At 41.2% G+C, this 21,393-nt stretch overlaps 1 protein-coding gene across 1 annotated transcript in view; it reads right to left on the bottom strand.

The window, feature by feature from the left end:
* KPNB1 (karyopherin subunit beta 1) overlaps positions 1-21,021 on the bottom strand; it is a 41,203-nt gene extending 20,182 nt beyond the window's left edge. Inside the window, exons 1-12 of the mRNA XM_020785593.3 lie at positions 20,788-21,021; positions 19,229-19,287; positions 12,739-12,921; positions 12,218-12,418; positions 10,811-10,963; positions 8,550-8,609; positions 6,636-6,725; positions 6,431-6,541; positions 5,672-5,773; positions 4,894-5,118; positions 2,905-3,096; positions 2,407-2,537 (exon numbers count right to left, since the gene is read on the bottom strand). Coding sequence (XP_020641252.1) covers positions 2,407-2,537; positions 2,905-3,096; positions 4,894-5,118; positions 5,672-5,773; positions 6,431-6,541; positions 6,636-6,725; positions 8,550-8,609; positions 10,811-10,963; positions 12,218-12,418; positions 12,739-12,921; positions 19,229-19,287; positions 20,788-20,827 — 1,547 coding nt within the window. The 5' untranslated portion in view covers positions 20,828-21,021. The remainder of the gene's footprint in view (positions 1-2,406; positions 2,538-2,904; positions 3,097-4,893; positions 5,119-5,671; positions 5,774-6,430; positions 6,542-6,635; positions 6,726-8,549; positions 8,610-10,810; positions 10,964-12,217; positions 12,419-12,738; positions 12,922-19,228; positions 19,288-20,787) is intronic.
* Between the last annotated feature and the right edge of the window lie 372 nt (positions 21,022-21,393).

Here is a 21,393-nt window from a genome sequence, read left to right as displayed (position 1 = left end):
ATTATCTCCACTGTCAAGAGATTGTATGCCTCTACAGTGGGGTCTCGACTTACGAACGACCCTACTTGCGAACAATTCAACTTACGAACCTGCCCTATAGGGGAAATAAGGACTGGACATACGAACTTCCCTCGAGTTACGAACAGGAAAAAAGTGCCCCCTCCCTCCCCTTAAAGGCTTCTTGAGGGGGAAAAAGGGTCAGAAACTTTAAAATAAATAAAAGAAAGTCACTTACCAGGCCTTGGTAGCCCCCAAACAGCAGGAAAAAGAGCAGGAAACAGCTAAAAGCCCACACCAGAAGAGAGCCTAGCAGCCATTTTGTGCTCCCCCCCTGCACCCTCCTCTCCCCGCCTATCAGCTGATTGGCTGGCTCTGAAGAGGCTTGGGGGGGGCTTCCTCAGCACCTAAAAAGCCTGCCTGTGTGTCTTTGTGCTGAAAAAATCAGCACAACATGCTTTAAAACATGATTTAAAATTGGCTTCAGTGAAAGAAAAAGATTTCTAAAGTGCTTTGCAAACTGTTCCCTGCCTTCCTCCGTTTCCTGAACCTAAGGGGGGAAAAAAAGGAAAAAATATCCCCCTCTAGTGGCAGAAGGCGGAATAGCAGCTTCCCATTAGTTTCTATGGACGGAAAAGAGCAGATACAGATTAAATGGTTTTCAATGCATTCCTATGGGAAACGCAGATTCGACCTACGAACTTTTCGACCTAAGAACCACCTTCCAATACAGATTAAATTTGTAAGTCGAGACCCCACTGTATAAATATTAGCTACTGAGGAAGATGAGCAGAACAGTGGTACTGTGTTTGGGTCCTACCTGTGGGCTTCCTTTTAGGCATCTGACTGATCACTGTCAGATGCCTAAAAATCCCAGATGGGGGACTTTTATGCAGCAGGAGTCTTTATGTTCTTGCAAACCAAAATGTGATTGTCCAACCAGTGGCAATTCCTAGCCAACAGACAACTGGACTAAAGTCCATTGCCAAAGAAATGCGAAAACCACATGGAACCTCTCCCTTTCTGGCCAAGAGGTATTCTTCCCCTTGCCACAGTAGTTTCTGGGATGCAATCCACCCAGTGGTGTGTGTTCAACAGAAAGGCAGCAGAGATCAGGTAACCCTTCTTTCATCCTGATATCTCAGGGCAACAAGCAGTTTGAAAGGTAGTGCCTTTGGGAGTTGCTATGATCTAGTTAGAAAATTGTTTTTAAAATTGAAAAACATATTAATGGCTCAATTAAGAAAAGGGGTGAACACCCACAGGCTCTTGTTTGACAAAGTGTTCAGAAATATAATGATCATATGAAAAATATGGATATTACCAACGTAAGTTTACCAATGAGCAGAACACAAGTCACACACCAAACTAGATGGCCCATCCCTGCTTCAACAGCTATTGGCAAATCTGATACGCATCTGCATCATAAAGGCACCAGTTTAAGCACTGATGTCCTGGTCTTCCCAAAATTATTGCTAATGTTCCATTTAGACCTGAAGATGAAACAAAAGCTTCTGAACAAAATCTCAGTGTGCCAAATTTAAGTTGTTATCCAGGCAGCCTGACTACATTTAACTGGCTTTAACTCTTAAATTTTCCAAGAACTCCACTCTACACATGAGAAGTGTAGCATTCACCCTGTTATGCAATAAATTATTATTATTCATGATTTATATGCTAATATGGTTAAGAGGTGGGGCCACGGGAGATGTTAAAATGCGGAGCCGGAAAGAGGAGGAGTGAGTTCAACTCTGAGTCAGAATCTGAGTTCAGTCTGTGTTAGGAATCAGGGAGAGGAGGATAGTTTGGGGCCTGAGGAGTGATTAGTCTTAGTGTAAACTGTGATAATTATTATAGAAGGCTGAAGTACACATTCTGTCATCAATTTCTGGACTACAAGATATTTATGTTTTGCTACAACAGTTACCCACTGTTTTATCCTAAACTTTGCCTTTTCCAATGTTAGCTTCTAATGTTGTAAATGATTTAAGAACTGATACAGTATTTCATATTGACATACAAGAAAGCACAGAGGAGCCGTCATGCAATGCCAATAAACAAACACTTTATTTTATGGCTTTGCAATCCACCTTAGTCCAACTAAAGGTACACATTATCTTTCCTTTTCTGTCTAATATAGACACCTGCATTAGAACTCTGAGGCTGACCCCTGTGTGTCAGGAGAATGCATATCTGCTACAGAAAGCAGAAATCTACTAAAGTAAATCCAAATCTTAATGTATAAAGAACAACAGTCTGCAACTCATATAAATGATACAAAAATGTGTATTGTATGCAATTCTGATTATTTTACTACTTCATATAATGGAAGTGGTTTGTGCCGTTCACAAGCAGGACCACAGGTAAGCAATAAGTTAAGGTATTCTGGAAGAGGAATGGCTTATTTACCTGTCTGTAGTCTCTAAAAGTTTCTGAACTATTAGTTCAAATGAAGACGATAAGCAGTATGTTGCAGGCTCCTCTTGATCATCAGCCACGTCAGCAGCTTCATAAGCAGCTTCTGCCAAACTAGAGAAAGCCTGAAATACAGCAGATGTCAACAGCTTAGACAGAGCTCAATCATTTCAGGAAGATTTGCCCTGTTAATATGCAATCATTTCCAGCCTGAACCACCAACTCCTTAGTGTTTGAGCCCACCTTTTTGGACCTGTCCTTAACTGCTCCCATTCCCATTATGTACAGCAAATTACAACAGCACTGTCATTGTAAACATTTTGCATGTCAGCACAAACTTGCTCACTATCGTCACCTTCTACTATTTCTCCAAAATACACAAATACACACAGACAAGAGTGTGTTGGGAGCAGCAGCTGAATGTATATTTTCTCTTTTTTTCCTGATTAAATCAACCAGTCAAGTTCAACCCTAAAAAGGATCTTGCCTTACCCAGCATACATTGGAAGCCACTCTTGGCTCTGCGCTCAAGCCTTCAATTAGACACTGCAACAGGGGAGCGAGGTAAATATCATTGATAGCTGCTTCTGGGAGCAGCTCGCAGATCCGGCCCACAGTCCATGCAGTTGTGTCCCTGACCACCACACTTGGGTCTTTCATTAACTCTATAAGAGTAGGCATGGCCTATAGAAGAAATTAAACAATTAAGAAGTCAGACAATGTACTTTATTTTACAAGTTCACACAGCACCTTTTAGGAAGCTCTCAAGACAGCTTAGAAAAATAAAAACAGAACATTTCAATTGGTCTGCTGGTCCAAGAGAACTTAGCAACCTTCATGTCCACCACACTGTGAAATAAATCCACTTCTTAAGTGTTCCCAGAAACTAGTGACAAAGAAGTTCGACAAGAACAAATTTGCGGATCAGAAATAAGAAATTCACATTTAAATCTCTGTTCAATCACAGAATCTAGCAAAGTAACTATCTTTTAAAAAATGTATTATATCTTGCCCTTTCACAGAAAGTAAAACACAGTGAGTTATTTCATTTTTAAAGGCCCAATGCATAATAGAACTATGAAAAGGAGCAGATTCAAAAAAATGGCTGCATTCTCCTCTAGCTGACACAGTCTTATTGTAAGGGCCTTCTGATTTTTTAGTTGTAAAACAGGGAGTAAACTTTACTATCAGGACAACTGGACTGATGTAACTAGGTCATCCTTTTTCTTTTTTCAAAGCTGTACAGTCGTACCTCGGTTTACGAACGCCTCGGTTAATGTAATTTTTTGTTTACGAAGGAAGATCCATTGAAAATAATGCCTTGGTTTACGATTTTTTCGCTCTACGAAGCAAGTTTCCCCAGGATGCATTGTGCATGGAGGTTTATAGCGCTGACCCCATTCCTATGGCAAACAGTGTTTCGGTTTACAAATTTTTCACATTATATAAAATCCCGGAGAACACATTAAATTCATAAACCAAGGTACGCCTGTATTTCAAACAAAGGCAAAGTCTTTTATGTCAAGCGTCAACCCCTCTCCACTCCCAGATGGTCATTAAGGCCAGAATATTCTTTCCTCAATTCTGCAACTGAGAGCTGTAGTAGTTGTTTTTGCAGCAGAAAAGGAAAAATGTCTCTGAAGCCATCTCTTTCCTGACCAGGGACTAGGGTTAGGGTGATTCTTCCCTTACCACAGCCTTTCAGTAAGGGAGGATTTTGTTCTCCTTACCTGAGTGGCCCGTTTCTGAGGGCATAGCAAAAGCCAAAGGAACCTACTACTCATGTAACTCTTTCTGAGAGGGAGAGCGGGCAACCTCCCTGAAGCTCTTTGCTTTCTGAACAATGGTCAGTCTTGCCATGAGCATTTTCATGGGAGTGTGTGGAGATACATCCTCTTACTGGCTCTTGACCCTCTCTAGTCCAAGGACAAAAAAAATGGTTTTCAATACTGCAGAGGTTAAGGTTCCTTACAAAAAATAAAGGCAACGCGTGTAGTATTTCCAACTGCTATGCCAAGTTCATACATGACTTAATTAAAGAATACCCACTGTTATTTACTACAGTGTATTGTAAGCAATATAACCAATCTTTTATGTTTCAGTGAGCAGTTGAAGAAAGGCCTCTTATAGATATATGATGAAACACTCTGAAGGGGAAGGAATGGGATTTGGGAATAAGTTGGTCCTCCATTTCAGAGTGTAATTTAAAATGGAGTGCCATACTCTTATCCTGTCGGAGAAAGGGAACAACCCAGATGAAGTGCATCTACTACTGCAGGAAATATTGCCCAACATATTGAAATTAGAGCAACACTGAATCTGCAACATAGCTATACAGCTATCCATGTTTCAAATTTCTTTTATTTCATAGATGAAAGGAAGGTTTGTAGTGAAATAAGACACACTCGAGAGGACAGTGCCACTTGGATATTTTTATGGTTTGAAAAACTAAGGATGCAACCCAGTACAAGAGTATCCTACCTGAATGACAAGGGGTTTGAGCTGATTGGGCTCTGGTCCTTCTAAAATACACCCAAATGCCATGACAGCAGCATCTCGATATCGCCAGTCAGGATTCTTTATGTGTTCTTTGATGAAGGGCAGAACATGAGGGACAATGTCATCTTCACAACAGGTGGCTAGGAGCATGAGACAGACCCCAGCAGCTTTGCAAGGGTTCCAGTCATCATCATCATCATTCTCATCCTAATTGGGAGGTAGAAGGGAAGAGAGAACATCAACATTAGTATCTTTCTCTCTGCATACATTGTGTTCAGTCAGGGCCCCTTTACAACTGAATATACAACTTAAACATCATTATCTTCAAGAATGATATAAACCAGCAGTCAGAAGTGATAATGTAAGCAAAGAGGCTGTACTAGCTCAGCCACATAGCAAGAGTAAAACTTGCCATATGGCAATATACATAAATTACCTGGCCAACTTGTTCTACAGTAACTGTTAAGCAAACACAAATGTACGGTATTTGAATACCATTAAGTCCCAGTAGCAGAGAGAAAAAAATAGACCAGAAGTGAGTATCTCTAACTCTTCAGATTTTTTCATGTATTTCAGAACCCTTGTACTCTTAACAAATCACAAGCGAACCCAGGCATCTGATGGGGACACTAACTTGCTATCAACACACCACCTTTTTTCAACAGGAGCGGATACATTGTAGCTTCAAGTTCTTATGGAAACTACAACAGACTCCAAAACTGTCTCGTCTGGAAAATGATGAAAATGTACCACCATTTACCTGCTTGGTCAGTGTCTGTGTGAGAATTGGGACAAGATACTGAAGTGCACCCTTAGCATAAAATTTGCTGGTGTGCTCTGGAGGTCTTCCTTGTTCTGCTGCCTGGAAAATAAAAACATACACACATACATCACCTCAATCAAATTCAAATTCCCTTGAAACAAGTTTCTTACAGTACCTGACATTTAAATACTAGATACTTAAAGAAAATGCCCCCAAGGAATGATCTTAAAGTTGCTCAGTTTTGATTTTATGCAAGCAGTGACAACTAAAATGAAATTACAAAGTTTAATTGGCTTTAACTTTAATTTATACATAACTTGAGAGAAACTTGAAAAATAAATGGAAGATTTTGCTTAACCATGAGCTTCATCACTATGGGGTCTGATTAATAAATTCTCATTTACCTAGAGTTCCCCACCTGTGAAGGATTACTGTTACAACCATGAAAGGATTTGTGCTATGATGAAAGGGGGTGTCTGTCATAATCTAACAGTATTTACAAATGCAATCTACCTTGGAGAGACATCTGTAACAATCAATCTATCATCAGTTAGACAAATGCATATTTCAGAAAGAAAAAGGGAGACACCTGTATCATTAGCAATGTTTGGTCTCAGCATTCATAGATTTATGCATCACTTTAATCAGTGTGGTGCATGGTGTTTCATCATGGACCAAAGCCTGCTACACTACTTAGAATGGTCCCCTCAGTGCAACCAGTTTGGAAAACACGCTACTGGAGAGCTGTTAACTTACCTCTGATGCCTCAATAGCCAGGTCCATTTCCTCATCACAGACATTTGACCAGAACTCTATCCCCTGAAGAGCAACTTCATCAATGTCACTTTTCATTGCTTCAATTGTGATCTTTGGAAAAGCAAAATACATTTCAGACCATGTTTGATTCATAATTACAATGTACCTCTTAAGCAACTACATTTCCTCAATCCTGAATACTTACAGCGAAAAGTGCAGGACCCATATACGTTTCCATGTACTGATAGTAAAGGGACATAATCTTGACTAAATTCTGTAAGGCAGCTACTCGCACCTAATAGAAAGAAGGGGACATGTTGTATTAGCTTTGTGAATGTTTTGAAAAAGCAAGAATGCTCATTCATGCATGAGGATGAGGACCTCAGTTGCCCTGGCTGATCAAGCAGTCTGTAGATCTGCTCTCCAATTCAGAAATGGAAAATACTAAGGGTGAATGAAGAAAATGTTGCAAAGCAGTTTAGACATTAAATGCCAGTAAAATGCCCCTACAGTATTTTTAAAAGTGTTAGTGCAATAGAGTGCCTTCTTAACAATTAAAAAGATATACAGACCTCACACAATTAATGTAATGAAAAGCTACAATCTCCAAGTAATCTTGCTTGAGTTGTTTTGAAAGCATACTGAAGCAGCTTGGGAAAACAGAATCATCAGTGCCCACTACTTTACTCAAAAAGCACCAGCTCTTATGAAATGCCTTAAACAGCTGGGATCTGGAAATGCTTGGTTTCAACCATCTTCCAAAACATGATTTCTCTGTTACAATAAATGTTTCCTTAATGAATGGCTGTCCATATTCTTCATATTTTACAGTAGCTTTAACACCAGAAAGCACCAAGGCAACTTCTGCCATTATCCAGGATAAAGTAAATCTCCCAAAAGTAGCTTCTTGGAGCCAAAAGAGTCATATATACTGTATCTATGATGCTACATAAACTCAGTAATAATCTCTCAAAGCCTTTCAAAGCTCTTCTGTACCTGGGTGAAGTTATCACTTCTAAACTCTCATTTCATATCCATCCTCCAAAACCAAACTCCTTTTCTCTGATCTCACCTCCTTTTTCAATCTCAACCTTCCATTCTCCTATTAGCTTCCTTCTACCCAATATTCTATATTCCTGGCCACTGACACTTAGGGCCCTTAATATTAGAAATGCTTTCTTCCTTTCCTCTTAACCAAGCCACACTATTCAAAAGCAATTAACTGTCAAGACAGAATGCCAAGCTAACTGGCTCTTTGACAACAACTAGCAAGCATCACCCTACCACAGTACTTCATGTTTGCTTATGACTGACAAAAGACTGTAGCACAGTTTTAGTTTCTTCCATGGACATGGCTTTACATTCGACTCTTCTCCATTCTTCTCAAAATTCAGTATATTGTTAATACTTAATTGTTCCTCCCTAACTACACTGCAGAAAAATATTTGCCATCCAAAGCTAAAACTATGTTGCATAGTCTTTCCAACTTTGCCTTGGAATACAAGAACTTGGCTCAGCCTCCCCTTGCTATTCGATTCCAGGACGAAAATCATTCTCGGTTCCCGCTGCCCAGATTACGCTTTACGCTGACTTCCCTCCCCTTCTGAATGGAGCATGAATTTCTCTTTATCTTTACAACTCTCCATTGCTTTGCTATTTCCTTATTATTATTTACATTTCAGTCTGTGATTTCTCCTATTACTCTGATGTTCTGGAACACTGTTCTTAGGGGAATCTGCCCATTCTCCTTTACAATGGCAGCTAAGACTCCTATAACATAATACCACACCATTTAAAGCATATTCAAAATCCATGTTCTCTGTCCTGCCTTTGGTTAATTCTTCCATCTACATCCACAAGTGTAACCAGTGATCAGGACAAACAATGGCATGTCCTCGCATCCATACTTCTGTCTCCCCGTCCTGTCTGTCTAACTCACTGTTAATGCTAGACTTTTAGCTCCTTTGGAGCAGATAGTTTTTGTTCTGATTTGCTGCTGTTTGTTTTAAGTACTGTTTTCTTTACTGTTTGGTGAGAGACAAGGCACAAATATGAAACAGTTGTATACACTAAGAGCAGTGTCATCTGCAATTTCTTTTAAACAACAGTCTAAACTTACCCTTGTATCTGGACACTGTGTTGCTTCACAGACTACTTGCATAATAAAGTGCCTTTCAGACTGGACATTGGGGAAGAAGAGAAAAAGAAAAGCATATTATTAATCAGTAGAAACCTCAAAGCCTCTTAATGGTTAAGTTTATTTTCAAAACACAAGTAATCCATAGACCCAGCATGACAATTTCACCTTTTATTTCTAACAGCGGTCAACAGTACACAGGGACTGATTTCTCTGCAGAAGCAAAGACAATAGTCTAATAAGACTCAGATGTCAATTTGCTTCTGGCATAGATTTGCTACCATTGACTGCTTTGTGAAGAAAGAATCGATTCATTATTTAAACCTGTGAGAATTTTACACTCACCTCAACTCCTGGAACATAGCAATCTTGCAAGAATTCATTTTGTCTCCCTGCTGAAGGTTTTTTACCAGCTGAAAGAAACACCTTTCTAAGGACTATCAAACTGCTGCCTGCTCTCTCCGAGATTTTAATACATTTTCTGCTATCTTTTGGTGTCTAGCTCTTTAAAACATTGTTTTAAGTGTTGGGTGTATGCTGCTTGTGCATTCATAAACAGTGTGATGGAAAACAAAGTATTTTTTGCAAATGAATTTCCATCTGTATCCAATGACTTAACAGAAATTGTGCTGCATAGCAACCCAGGAGATAAAACTTTGGCATATCCACATGTATTATGTACTCAAGCATATGATGTTCTCACATTAGACAATGGTTGCATTTACATACTGTGAAAAAACGATCAGGTTTTCAATTCATGACGTGCATGAACTGTAGTGACTTAGGCTCACATGCTGCCCTTTCCTTCTTGTTTAACCATGGCTACCTATTTTATATGAATCAAGGAAAGTTTATACTATCCAGTTATCTTAAAAGCAGTTTCATAAATCATGATTTGAGAAAATCAAGCATATATACTCAAACCTTGTTATCTCATGTTCTTGTCATAATCCATTGTTCATAACATACAAAAAAGCATGGCTGGTATCCTGTTGCCATATGGCTCTCCAAGTAAGCATCCCCGCTCTCCCAACAGGCTTTTTGCTGTGTCCATACTCACATTATGAGGCTGGTCATGCAATGGGGAGACTGCTGGCACAGGGGGAGGAGAATACTTATGTGATTTATTTTTTTTGGCTCTGAGTTTACGCAACAAGATGGTACCCAAGAAGTCTGGTGGCATGCTAACGCCTAATATATTTATTTGGCATGTGGTGTCATGGACAGCATCCATCTGATGAACTGGACTGCAGTTCAGCAAAGCTTACTGTAGATATTGTTATTCTTATTATTGCCTTTCCAGGAACATGAACATTTTATTTCATTTGCATAAAATGTACAATGATTTATACAGACAGGAGATTTGCACTCACACAAATGTCTGCAAGTGCAGAGAAAGGACAGACAGTTTCATAACTATGTCAATGTACTCTATGCCCCTCAACATGTACTATGGAAGATTCAATCATACCTGCCCCAAATGATCTTGATGTTTCCTGCTATTGGGCAAAAATTATCTGATATATTCACTAATTGTACTACAGTGCATCTGACTGAAACAATATTGATGGCTACCAGTAAATCTTAACACTGCATGAGGCCTAACAGAATGAATCATGAAAACTTCCTTGACACGTATATGTAAAGACCAGGAACAAATTAGAAGCTAATTGTAGAGACTCTTAAGTAACTGAAGAATCAACTATTGGTTCCCCGCTATTTTTAGGGTTTTTACATGTTTTAATGAAATATGTTTTCTAAAAATTTTGAGACTGAAGCAAGTGGCAGGTGAGAGATTACTCCTATATTTTTATGTGCAGAACACTGTGGCCTTGCAAAACTGTGAAAAACTATATTAACATGATAGACTCCAGAGGACCTATGAGGAAATGACTGCTGTACTGAAATGATCTCTGAGAAGGATAATACAAGGGGGTGGACTATGCTAGTTTGCAAGTGCAGATGATTGCTGTCAGAGCTGCCCAAATCCCTGCTCAGTAACAAACTTTTTAATGTATTCCATTTTAGCAGATTTAACTTTCATTCTTAACTCATACAACAGGGGCTGGCTTCTAAACAGGACACTCTTAGAAGACAAAAATCCCAGTCTCAGGAGAAATAAGAATGCATCAGAACTCAGAGTGGTGCATGGTTTCTCATCATAGACCGTAGAGATTTATTCCATGTCCTTGTTTGCTTTGCATTTAAGTCACTCCCCCTTCCCTGCCCTACTTGCAACTCACCTCTTTGTCAAAGTTTGCTTTGGTGAATTCCAAAGAGTTCAAGAGTGCATTGGTAGCTGCTAGCTTCACATTATTACTTGGCTCTTCTTTCCTCATGCCCTGGATAATTGCTGTCAAGATCTCATTAGACTTATCTTGAAGCTGTTCTGGATCCTGAAACATAGATCAGAGCAAAGGTGGATTATGTGAGCATCAGTTTTGTTTCCAACCAAAGCACAGCATGATGTCACATCAAAAGAACAGTAAGGTCATGATAGCTTGAGGTATCCCAAGAAGCAAGTGACTATCAAACTCAACTTCTGGCTCAGAACTGGGTGTATTCCATACACATTTATGCATTTACATGCCATAAAAAATCTTTTTACTATGGGCATAACAGTAAGCTACATGAAACAAAAATGAGAATACACAAAGATCTACATTCTCTCATCTTTTTTTCTTCTGAACCAGAGAGAATGAACAATTGAACATAAACTGTTTTGCAAGAGCAACGCAATGGCAGGTGCAGTGGAAAGAGATACAAAATAGAACAAGAAAGAAAAAAATAGTTTTCTCTATTGAACTGTTTCTACATTCCTTAGGCACTTTATGGTTTGCTGCTTTGTTACATCAGATTTAAGATATAGCAAAGTGTGCTGCTTACATACTGCCGCACAGCACTTAATGCACTCTCTGGGTGGTTTATGATTTAGTTATGCAGGCTACATATTGCCCCACTCCAGCGACACAGGTACTCAATTCATCAACCATGGAAGGCTGAGTCAACCTCAAGCCAGCTACCTGAGCTTGGGATCAAAATTAGGTCATGAGCAGAATCTTCACAGCAGTACTGCAGTTTAACTATTGCGCCACAAGGCTCCTTTAACAGCCTCCAGGACTGCAGGATTGGCCACATTCAGACAAAATGCAAACAGAGAGGAAGGAAAAACAAGTATCACATTTTGTCCATACATTCATCTCCCTGCCTTTCCAACCAGGGGACAGTTGTACAGCTGCCAATGAAGGAACAGACTGACTCTGCCCCAGTCAGGACTGTTTTTTTAAAGTGACAATTTTTTTAAAAAGTCTGTTGTTTCTTCCTCATGCTGACAGTCTGAGTGAGAGTCAATCCACATCACCTGCTTGGTGCATTCAGCGTACCCTTGCTGTATCTACTGCTTTATTTCTAGATGAACAGAGCAGGAGTCTCCAGCTGGCTTGATTGTTGTTTTCAACGTCAATTTTGGAGGCAGCTCCTGAGTTTTGTGGGAAAGCCTTAGCACATGTTCAGAAGCAGTACTGACATGTCATGCACAGCACAGTTGACACTTGTTCAGGAATTGGGCCACTCTGAGCCACCAAACATCAAACTAAGCACAGAATTAAAAGCACTATAGCTGCACTGCAGAATTAAAAGTCAGAGCTTACAATATCTTGACAGATGTAGCCAATGGCCTCCAATGTTGATTCTTTCATATGTTCTGTGCTGTGTTGATTTGTAACATTGGCTACGAGCTGTGGAATAAGTTCAGGCCACTGATTCATGGGGATCTCTGCACAGGCAATGCCAGCAACACATTGTGATGCTGAGCTGGGCCTGTATGTTTCTGTACCCAAGGTCTGCAAAACCTGTAGAGAAAGAGGAAAGTGTCAGAATACCAGAAGGTAAGATTACTGAATGCACGTTAGGCAACAGAAATACAAACTACAGTCTTTTCATTTATATATCATGTTCTCCAAAGAACTCCATAAAAAGCCACCCAAAATCAGCAAAACAGTCTCAACCTCTAATGCTTGAACATTTCTTTTAATCTGGGACTACACAGAAAATAAACAAACTGAGGAGCAAGGCCTTATATATGTTGTTACTCACAATAGCAAGACAGAATATACTGTTTAACCAAACAGACAAGATTAAAAAGCAAATTAAGTGGGGAGATTCTACATACATAATTCTTGACTTCTCGACGAGCATTGGCATCGATTGCAAGCCATCTCTGCTGGTGCTGTGCTTTTACGTCAGGGTCTTTAGATGTCAAGGAGTTCTTTATCTGCAAACCTGCTGCAACTCTGGCAACTTGGCTGTTTCCTGGATTTGCCAGCACTCTGGACAGTTCCACAAGGAAAGTGGGCTGGCCAAAAGAGAGAGTAAGTGAGATTAAGATATATCAGTAACTGAAATCAGTAATCTTTTTTTCTCCTGAGTGAGGGAATTCCGAGATTTAAATGTATTTAACTGAAAGTGTTATCAACGGAAGAGCAAATAAACCATAGATGAATTGCAGTATTTCAATCCTTCAAGGTAAGTAGACTCAAATTTCCATGTCTAGGATTTATTCCTTCCTGCTAGTAATTCATGTAGCAGTTCAACAAAAAACATACTGACTTGTTCATTCTTTCAGTAACCCTGTGCTAAACCTAGAAGTCAAACCCACCCCTCATATCAAGAACGCTTAGTTTACTGTACCAAAACTGGTTCCTTTATTTCTTCAGATAATCCAAAGAACATCTCACTATGATCAACTGAGTCCAAAACATTTGGAGCTCTGCCTCAGACAGCACAATGGTTGAGTAGGATAAAAAGAGATAGGGTTATGGGTATCTCTGGCTCTACATAAATTGCTGAACTACAAGTCTCATAATCCCACTTCATTAGCTGTACTGCATAGGACCAATAAGTCCCACAATATATGGAAGGATAAAGATCTCCCCACCTCCTTCTTGGCCAACTGTATAAAAAGCTTACTGGATCTACTCAGTTATTTTTTTCTATCCCATTTCATAGCACACCTAAAGCAGGTTGCTTCATCCTGCTGCACCGCAGGACCAGACTGAATTTCAGCTCTATTCACATACTGTATGTCTACACCAGTTTCTTATATTTACATTGCATTCTACTGTGCCCAGTTACTCTTCCCATATTTTATTTAGAACAAAATATGAAAAACTAGATGTTCCATTGGTTCAAATGTTCTTTCAAGTTGTTTGAAAAGCTTGCCGTATTTCCTGAAAATCCCAGCCAAATATGTTATAACGGAATGCAACAGCAAGCAAAGAGAAGATGCATGAGGCCTGATATCAGTATTACCGCATGGGTCCTCATGATTCTAACAGAACTACTGGATTTAGGGGAAGAGGAAAAGAGTGAAGGAACCAAGTGCCCCACAAATAAATGGCCATTAAGAAACCTCCAAAACTTCCTATCTACATTCAATTCAGATCCATCAACAGTAGTTTGGCCCATGACCTTCACAACATGCAAACTATGTTAACGAGATCCACATTCTTATCAGCTGTGCCCCCTTGGATCAAGAGACTTCTGAGATAATTGTGTGTAATGCTGTAAATTATTAAAGCTTGAGTTCAAATGCTTACAAAGCCACCTGCAGTGGTTTAGAAAGAGTTAATTTGCAAAATGATGTGGGACTAGTTCTTTGCGTTCCAACTGAACTATCTAATAAAGAAATTATACAATCATCAAATAGTATTCAGTGTCTAAGCATGATGGAGAAACCACACAATTTTTAGCTTAGCTAAAATTAGCAAGATACCAGAACATGTACAAAGGACAATTTTCTCAAAAGCATTTCTCTACTTTTATTATCACTGGTGGCACTGGGGGAGCACTGACAGACCAACCATGGAGTAAGTTTTCATTATTGATGGTGGCTGAAAAGAAAGTATGGGTGGAAGACAGAAGGGGATAAAGATATATTTGGTAAATTACATCTGATTAGTCAGAACATACAAATGATAAACAGGAGAAGACAACCAAACATTGAAGCTTGCTTAAGGCAGGTCTGTAGGCCACTAGAAGTACACTGACAAACAAACTGACTTGGATATCTAGGAACCAGAAACTGAGGGTAAGTGCTCAAAGTTTGGATTACTTGGTAGCTTTTTTAAATGAGGGCTCAAAGTTCTGCTAGTAATATTATAAAATATTCCCTGAAGTAGCTTCACACAACAAAAGTAGATTCTTACATAGCATAGAGGGATGATGTTTAAGAAACATAGCCAAAATTCCCTTTTTCATGTGCAGAGAAGTGTGTAACTCTCTGAACTGCAGCCTGACAATATGGTACTGGAACAATAATTATTTTCTCAGCCCTCCTACAGGATGTGCAAAGAATTTAACTCACATCAACGAAGCCATTATCAGCTCTGTTTTTCAACACTGCCTAAGTCACCTTAGGATATTCTTACATTATGTTATAACTCGCCCTTTTAAACAAGGTTGAAACTTAGATGAACTTCACTAGCCTCAATAGTTGTACAGGAAGAAATTCTAGATAAAAGGGCAAAAGTTACCTGCACAGCACCACAAAAAGAACACTGTATTTCCCCCCTCTCCCCTCCCATGAACAGTATAAGATAATTTTTAAACAGTTAACAAGTGAAAAGAGAAAAAGGAGCTTAGGGAAAAAAGATGTTTATACAGCTAGAACATATGTTTTTAGGGAGGTCTACATATGCTGAATACATCATGCGGAAGGCTGGACTGGAGGAATCCCAAACCAAAATTAAGATTGCCAGAAGAAATATCAACAACCTCAGATATGCAATGATACCACTGATGGCAGAAAGTGAGGAGGAATTAAAGAACCTCTTAATGAGGGTGAAAGAGAAGAGCGCAAAAAATGGTCTGAAGCTCAACATCAAAAAAACCCAAGATCATGGCCACTGGTCCCATCACCTCCTGGCACATAGAAGGGGAAGATATGGAGGCAGTGACAGATTTTACTTTCTTGGGCTCCATGATCACTGCAGATGGTGATAGCAGCCATAAAATTAAAAGACGCCTGCTTCTTGGGAGGAAAGCAACGACAAACACTGACAGCATCTTAAAAAGCAGAGACATCACCGCATAGTCAAAGCTATGGTTTTTCCTGCAGTGATGACTGGAAGCAAGAGCTGGACCATAAAGAAAGCTGACCGCCAAAGAATTGATGCTTTTGAATTGTGGTGCTGGAGGAGACTCTTGAGAGTCCCCTTGACTGCAAGGAGAACAAACCAATCCATTCTAAAGGAAATCAACCCGGAGTGCTCACTGGAAGGACAGATCCTGAAGCTGAGGCTCCAATACTTTGGTCATCTCATGAGAAGAGCAGACTCCCTGGAAAAGACCCTGATGTTAGGAAAGTGTGAAGGCAAGAGGAGAAAGGGACAACAGAGGATGAGATAGTTGGACAGTGTCATCAAAGCTACCAACATAATTTGACCCAACTCTGAGAGGCAATGGAAGACAGGAGGGCCTGGCATGCTCTGGTCCATGGGGTCAGAAACAGTCAGACACAACTAAATGACTAAACAACAACAGTATCAGGATATTATAATCTTGTTGTAAATATGAAGTTGATCTGCAGGGAGTTCTGGATTTAAGGCAGTGATTGCTACACAGGTGAACTGCACTTTATGAAGTTAAAAAAACCTTGCTGAGATTCCAGATCACTGTGTAACAAACACCATGCCACTCTTTAGTAAAAATAAATAAATTATTTCACAAAACTAGCCTGTTGCAGTGTCTCCTAGTAAGATTATAAAGGACTAAGGGTAGAAGTGCACACTATAATGAGGAACCATGCTCTGGAACAATGTTTAATAACACAAAAGACTAACACCAGTTATCAGGAGGATTAAATTATCTTTGTCAATTCATTCTTGCAATTCAACTTTCATACAAATGCATGTATTTAAGTGAAAGACTGTACATAGTAAAATAAATTATATATAATTGGTAGGATTTCTGTGAGGAAAGAAACTGGAAACCTAGCATTCAGGTCACAATGGTTAAAATCCAGTTGCACGGTTAAGCAAACAGCTAACCTTTTGAACCACACTACTGTAAGTAAATAAATCTCCACAGACATTATCTGTTGCACGCCAAATCCCACAGAAATTTCTAAACTGAGGTAAGTCACTTCCAAAAAGTATGCTGATATGTGAGTGCAACAGGATTTCGGCCAATATGTTCTGCTCTCACAAACAACTTCAATTATACACTGAATCCACAAGGACTCCCTAATGCCTACATTTTGTTATAGAAAGAAGTAATGGCCAACATCCTGACATAAGGGAGGTAATGCAAGCATTTTTGTATTTTCTTGCTATTTGCTGCAGGCCAGGAGACGTGACATGCTGCACAACCAAGCACAAGATTGGGGTATGTCTAAGCACATGACAGCTGGCATAATTTCACATACAAGTTACATGATTTTCAGTCTGTGCTGCAGAAACTCAAAAGGACTGTAGTCAAGATAATACAATGTATGGGTGAGGTTGACTGAATCTACCTGCCGCCTTATTTCAGTTTGTTATTGTAATTTATATACAGTATTTTATTGGGTTTTTTTGTTGCTTTATATGCACACTGCCCAGAATAGTGCTCTGCACTAATGAATAAATGTCATAAACAAAGATTTGCTCCTTGCATATATGAACTGAAAATATTTTTTCAGCCTCTTGTTTACAAGGAAAACTTTATAATAGATAACATTACTACACTTGGAATAGGAATATCTGATTCAAACTTAAAAGTTTGTAGGGGGGAAAGTTTGCAAACATGCTGATTTTGTAAAGAGATGCCAGTCTTTCAGTGTTACCCTCATGCTTCTTTTCACATTAATTTAGAATGTAGGTGAAGTGGTGAGAGGTATAGGTATTTCTCACTCCAGAAACATTATCTGAAGTAGACTAGTCTACAACCAAAATATGTGCCTAACTGTATATCAGTAAGCTTTAACCCAAAGAAGATCATTATCTATCCTTCACTGAAGAACATGTGAGATCACGGGAACACTCTAGAATCCCTTCTACTTAGCTTTATAGAGAAGCAGCAATCACACACTATAAGCAGAAAAAGAACTAGTAGAGTCAGGACTGTTTTCCAGCAATAAATAAAGTAGCAGCCTTCATTATTTGGAATTTTTATTCCCCTTTTATTTAATATGTAAAAAAAGTACATCAAAACCTTTCAAAGTAGCATGCTTGTGTAAAAAGCATTGGATATATAAGTACAAATCAACCCACACAATATGGCCTTCAAAAGTAAAAATCAATGGGGAAAAATATTCTAAGCACCTATACATCTGTAGCTCTGGATTTCCTCCACTGGCAAAGGTTGGACTCGATGACAAATTCCTTCCCCACAGTGTTTAAGGGCATATTCCTGAAGACTGAACAATCAGCCAGTTAAGAGAAGGCATTTAAAGATTCTTTCATGTGATTAATCTCTCTCACACAGCAATTAATTCATCCTCAGTAACACCTGACTAAAAGATGTTAAGGTTTTGAAAATACAGACATGTCCCTTCCTAAATGTGTACATATTGACTACACATATTTACTAGCTAAATAATAAGCTGCCATAAAGACTGAATGATTCAATGAACTAGTTAGATTATACCTATTTTGCTTTTCTATTATTTGTAAGAGATACTCAGTTTAAATTGAAATAACACCAAAGTGATTAGACAGAAAACATCTGATGCCCATTTATCTCATGCTTATTGTGGAACAGACTTTGAATTAAATGATCTGTCTCTACATGTTATATACTTTTTTCACCTACAAGTTTCCAACTGTCATGCATCAGACCCATTACTTCCACTTGGCTATGACATCTTTACCCCATTCCTAGCGATCTTTCTCTTTTAAGAAGTAGGCATAAATGGTTATTTCACAAAGAATTAAAATGACAGCATATTTCTTTGAAAGAGTGAGCTGAACCAGTGGCCGATCTCCCAAAAACAGCCCAGCCAAGAAATGAGCAAAAAACCCCACAGAAACAAGATAATTTTAGTTTTACAACGGAAACTTTACTGGGGCAAGGTTTAAATAAAGCCAATTTAAATTCAAGAACACTGAGAAGAAGGAAATGGTGGGGATTTGGTCTATTACCAGGGAGGGAGGAAAGTGTAGAAAACGTGGAAAGATCTGAAGATACAGCATGGCAAACCTTAAGATTAGAAAGGAAAAGCAACAGAAAGAAACGAAACCTTAATAGGGCCCGCCTACCAGCTTTTTAGGCCAAAAGCTCTCTATCAGGCAGCCTCCTCCTCCTCCTCCGGCTGCATCTAACTATTCATGCCGGCTTCCCCACATGGCCGGCTCCCGCAGGCCCCACAGATCCACCTCCCCCACTTTCCCTCCATGCATGCAGCGCGGCAGAGGCAAACTGCCCTCCCCTTCCTTTTCCCTCCCGCGGGCCCGGCTCACATTTGCTATTGGGTGGCGCGACTCCAGGGAGCTTTGCTATTGGCTGCCTCCTTCATTCGCCCCCCCCAAGATTAAAAAAAACCCCTTCAGTTAGGCTGCGCCCCTCTATGGCGGTTCGGCCTGCTATGCTATGGGATGTGTTTTTTTAAACACACACAGGGAAGGGATCCCGCTCCAGCAAACCCCACCCAAGGCCACTACAAGGCCGGTTTTCTCCCTTACCAGGTTCTCGATGGCTGCCTGTTCAAGGAACTTCTGAGCCGCTTCGAGCTCGGTGCAGTCTGCAGGGGATTTAGCAGAAAGAAAAGATATATAAGGGGGTGCCAGTTATGAACCTCCAGTCTAGCAGTAACCCCCACACCTTCTCATTTTTTGTCCCAACACAAGAATCGCCCTTCCTGCTACATAAACCAAGCCACCGGCAACTTCCGAAGCCCCCCCTCCCGCCCATTTTAAGATCCTCAGCTACCCACATTCCTACTAGTTCCCCAACTCAGGCCCCTCAGGATACATAGAGGGCCTTTCGGCTGCATTTTACTTGCAAACACAGTTTCATCGGCAAATGGCAAAAATGCGTGGGGTGAGGGCCCCCCACGCTGTTTCCCTCACAAGACTTGAAATCATTGTCCCTTCATTAGATTGCTTTCTACCTACCCCACCCTATGCCGGTGCACTATATCACAGCTGGTGCTCATCTCTACAGAAAAGAGACACCCCCTCCTCCAAATGTGAACACACTTCGGGGGAGGGTGACACACTCCACTTCCAACAACCTATGTCGAGCCAAAGCCCCACAGCTTAACACAGTTTCGGAGAGTGTTACAGATCATTGCCACCTACCCTGCTGATTTAGGCCTAAACTCAAGCCAGACCACCCTAGACAAATGACGGGCCACTAACTACAGAAAGCGCAATGGGCAGGTACTACACACACCATTTTATACACCAACCTCTACTCGATCTTTTCTAGGACCACCTATAATTCTCCCTTCCATTTCCGTCGCTCCCAGTATGCAAGCACATCCGTGAAACTTATCTCCCTTCCGACACAAGCAGTTAGTTAGAAGCTTTGCCCCACGGCCATATGCGAAGCACACTCGTGGAGACAATCCTCACCCCACCCTCGTCCCACATGGCGACTCCATCCCCACCCTTGAACAGCACTCCCATCCTTCTCCTTACTCCTCCCTTCAGTTCCCCCCCACCCCACTTTACACAGCGAGGCCCTTTTCTCACATTCCCAAATACACGTGTTTGAGGGAGCGGATCTTTACATTTCCCAGGTAACCCCCAAACAGATCAGGTGGAAAGGCCGGTTTGTGCTTCACTCTACGAGAGTTAAACGTCAGGCCACAGGCAGCCCCCCCCCCGCGCCGGATATTTCAATTCCCATTTGTCATTTCTTCTTTCTTTACCCAAAGCGGGGCCTATGTCCAGCCCTCAATCTGTCCCATATCACCCCACAATGGAGTCTCGCTTTTCCAATCGCCCTGTATGGAGAGGGCGGGGAAAGCGTTCCCCCCCCTTATTTCTCGGCCACCCCCTTATCCATCAGCCCCGTCGGCATCCTCCATCCCCATTCCCGAAGGGCCCTCTCTTTTCTCGGAACCCCCCCCCACTCCCCATTCAAGAGACAAGAGGGATGGTTTCCCCTTCCTCTTTCCCACACCCGAGGAGGTCTTTCTCCTCAGAGGGTGCCGCCACCGCCGCCCACCGCTTCCTCTCTACCTTGACATGGAGAGAGGCCTGTGGGATTCCCTCAGCCAACCTTTCCCCTTTACCTGGCGAGACCGTCTTTTCCAAGATAGTAATGAGCTCCATGACGGCAGGGGCGGCGTGAAGTCAAGCAAGGGAGGAAAGGAAAGACAGGGGGGGAGGAAAGGGGGAAAAAGAGAGGGCCGGAGTCAGAGATCGCCGCCGCCTCTCTCTTCGCCCCTCACTCGCTCGTTCACTCGGCGGCCGGTCGCTCTCTTCCCTTCGCGCGCTCTTTACTTCTCCCTCTTCAGCTGCGGGGCGGCCCCACCCCCGGCGGAAGCGACTCTGCTCTCCTCCACTACTTCCCCTCCCCACACAGACAACTCCTTCTGGCGGCGGAAGAGAATGAGGGAGGGGGGTTGGGAAAGACGAGGGGGAGGAGGAGGAAACGGGGGAGTTGAAAAAAGGGCGCGCGCGGCGAGGTGAAGCGAAATGGTTCTTGAACGTGCAAACCCAAGGTGGTGGGGAGGGGGTGGAAAACAAAAGAGCGCAACGGCGCTCGCTCACATCCCCCCCCCGCACCCACCGCAGCCGCCCTGAGGGGGGAAGCCAATTCGCTCCCCTGAATCCCTAGGCGCTGACTGATTTGACTGGGCGAGTGAGGCCTGCCAGGCCCCAGCCCGCCTTCAGGG

The sequence above is a fragment of the Pogona vitticeps genome, chromosome 6 (genome assembly GCF_051106095.1).
Source record: "Pogona vitticeps strain Pit_001003342236 chromosome 6, PviZW2.1, whole genome shotgun sequence".
NCBI lineage: Eukaryota > Metazoa > Chordata > Lepidosauria > Squamata > Agamidae > Pogona > Pogona vitticeps.
The sequence above is the reverse complement of the archived record's forward strand: the minus strand, read 5'-3'. Positions and strand labels throughout refer to the sequence as shown.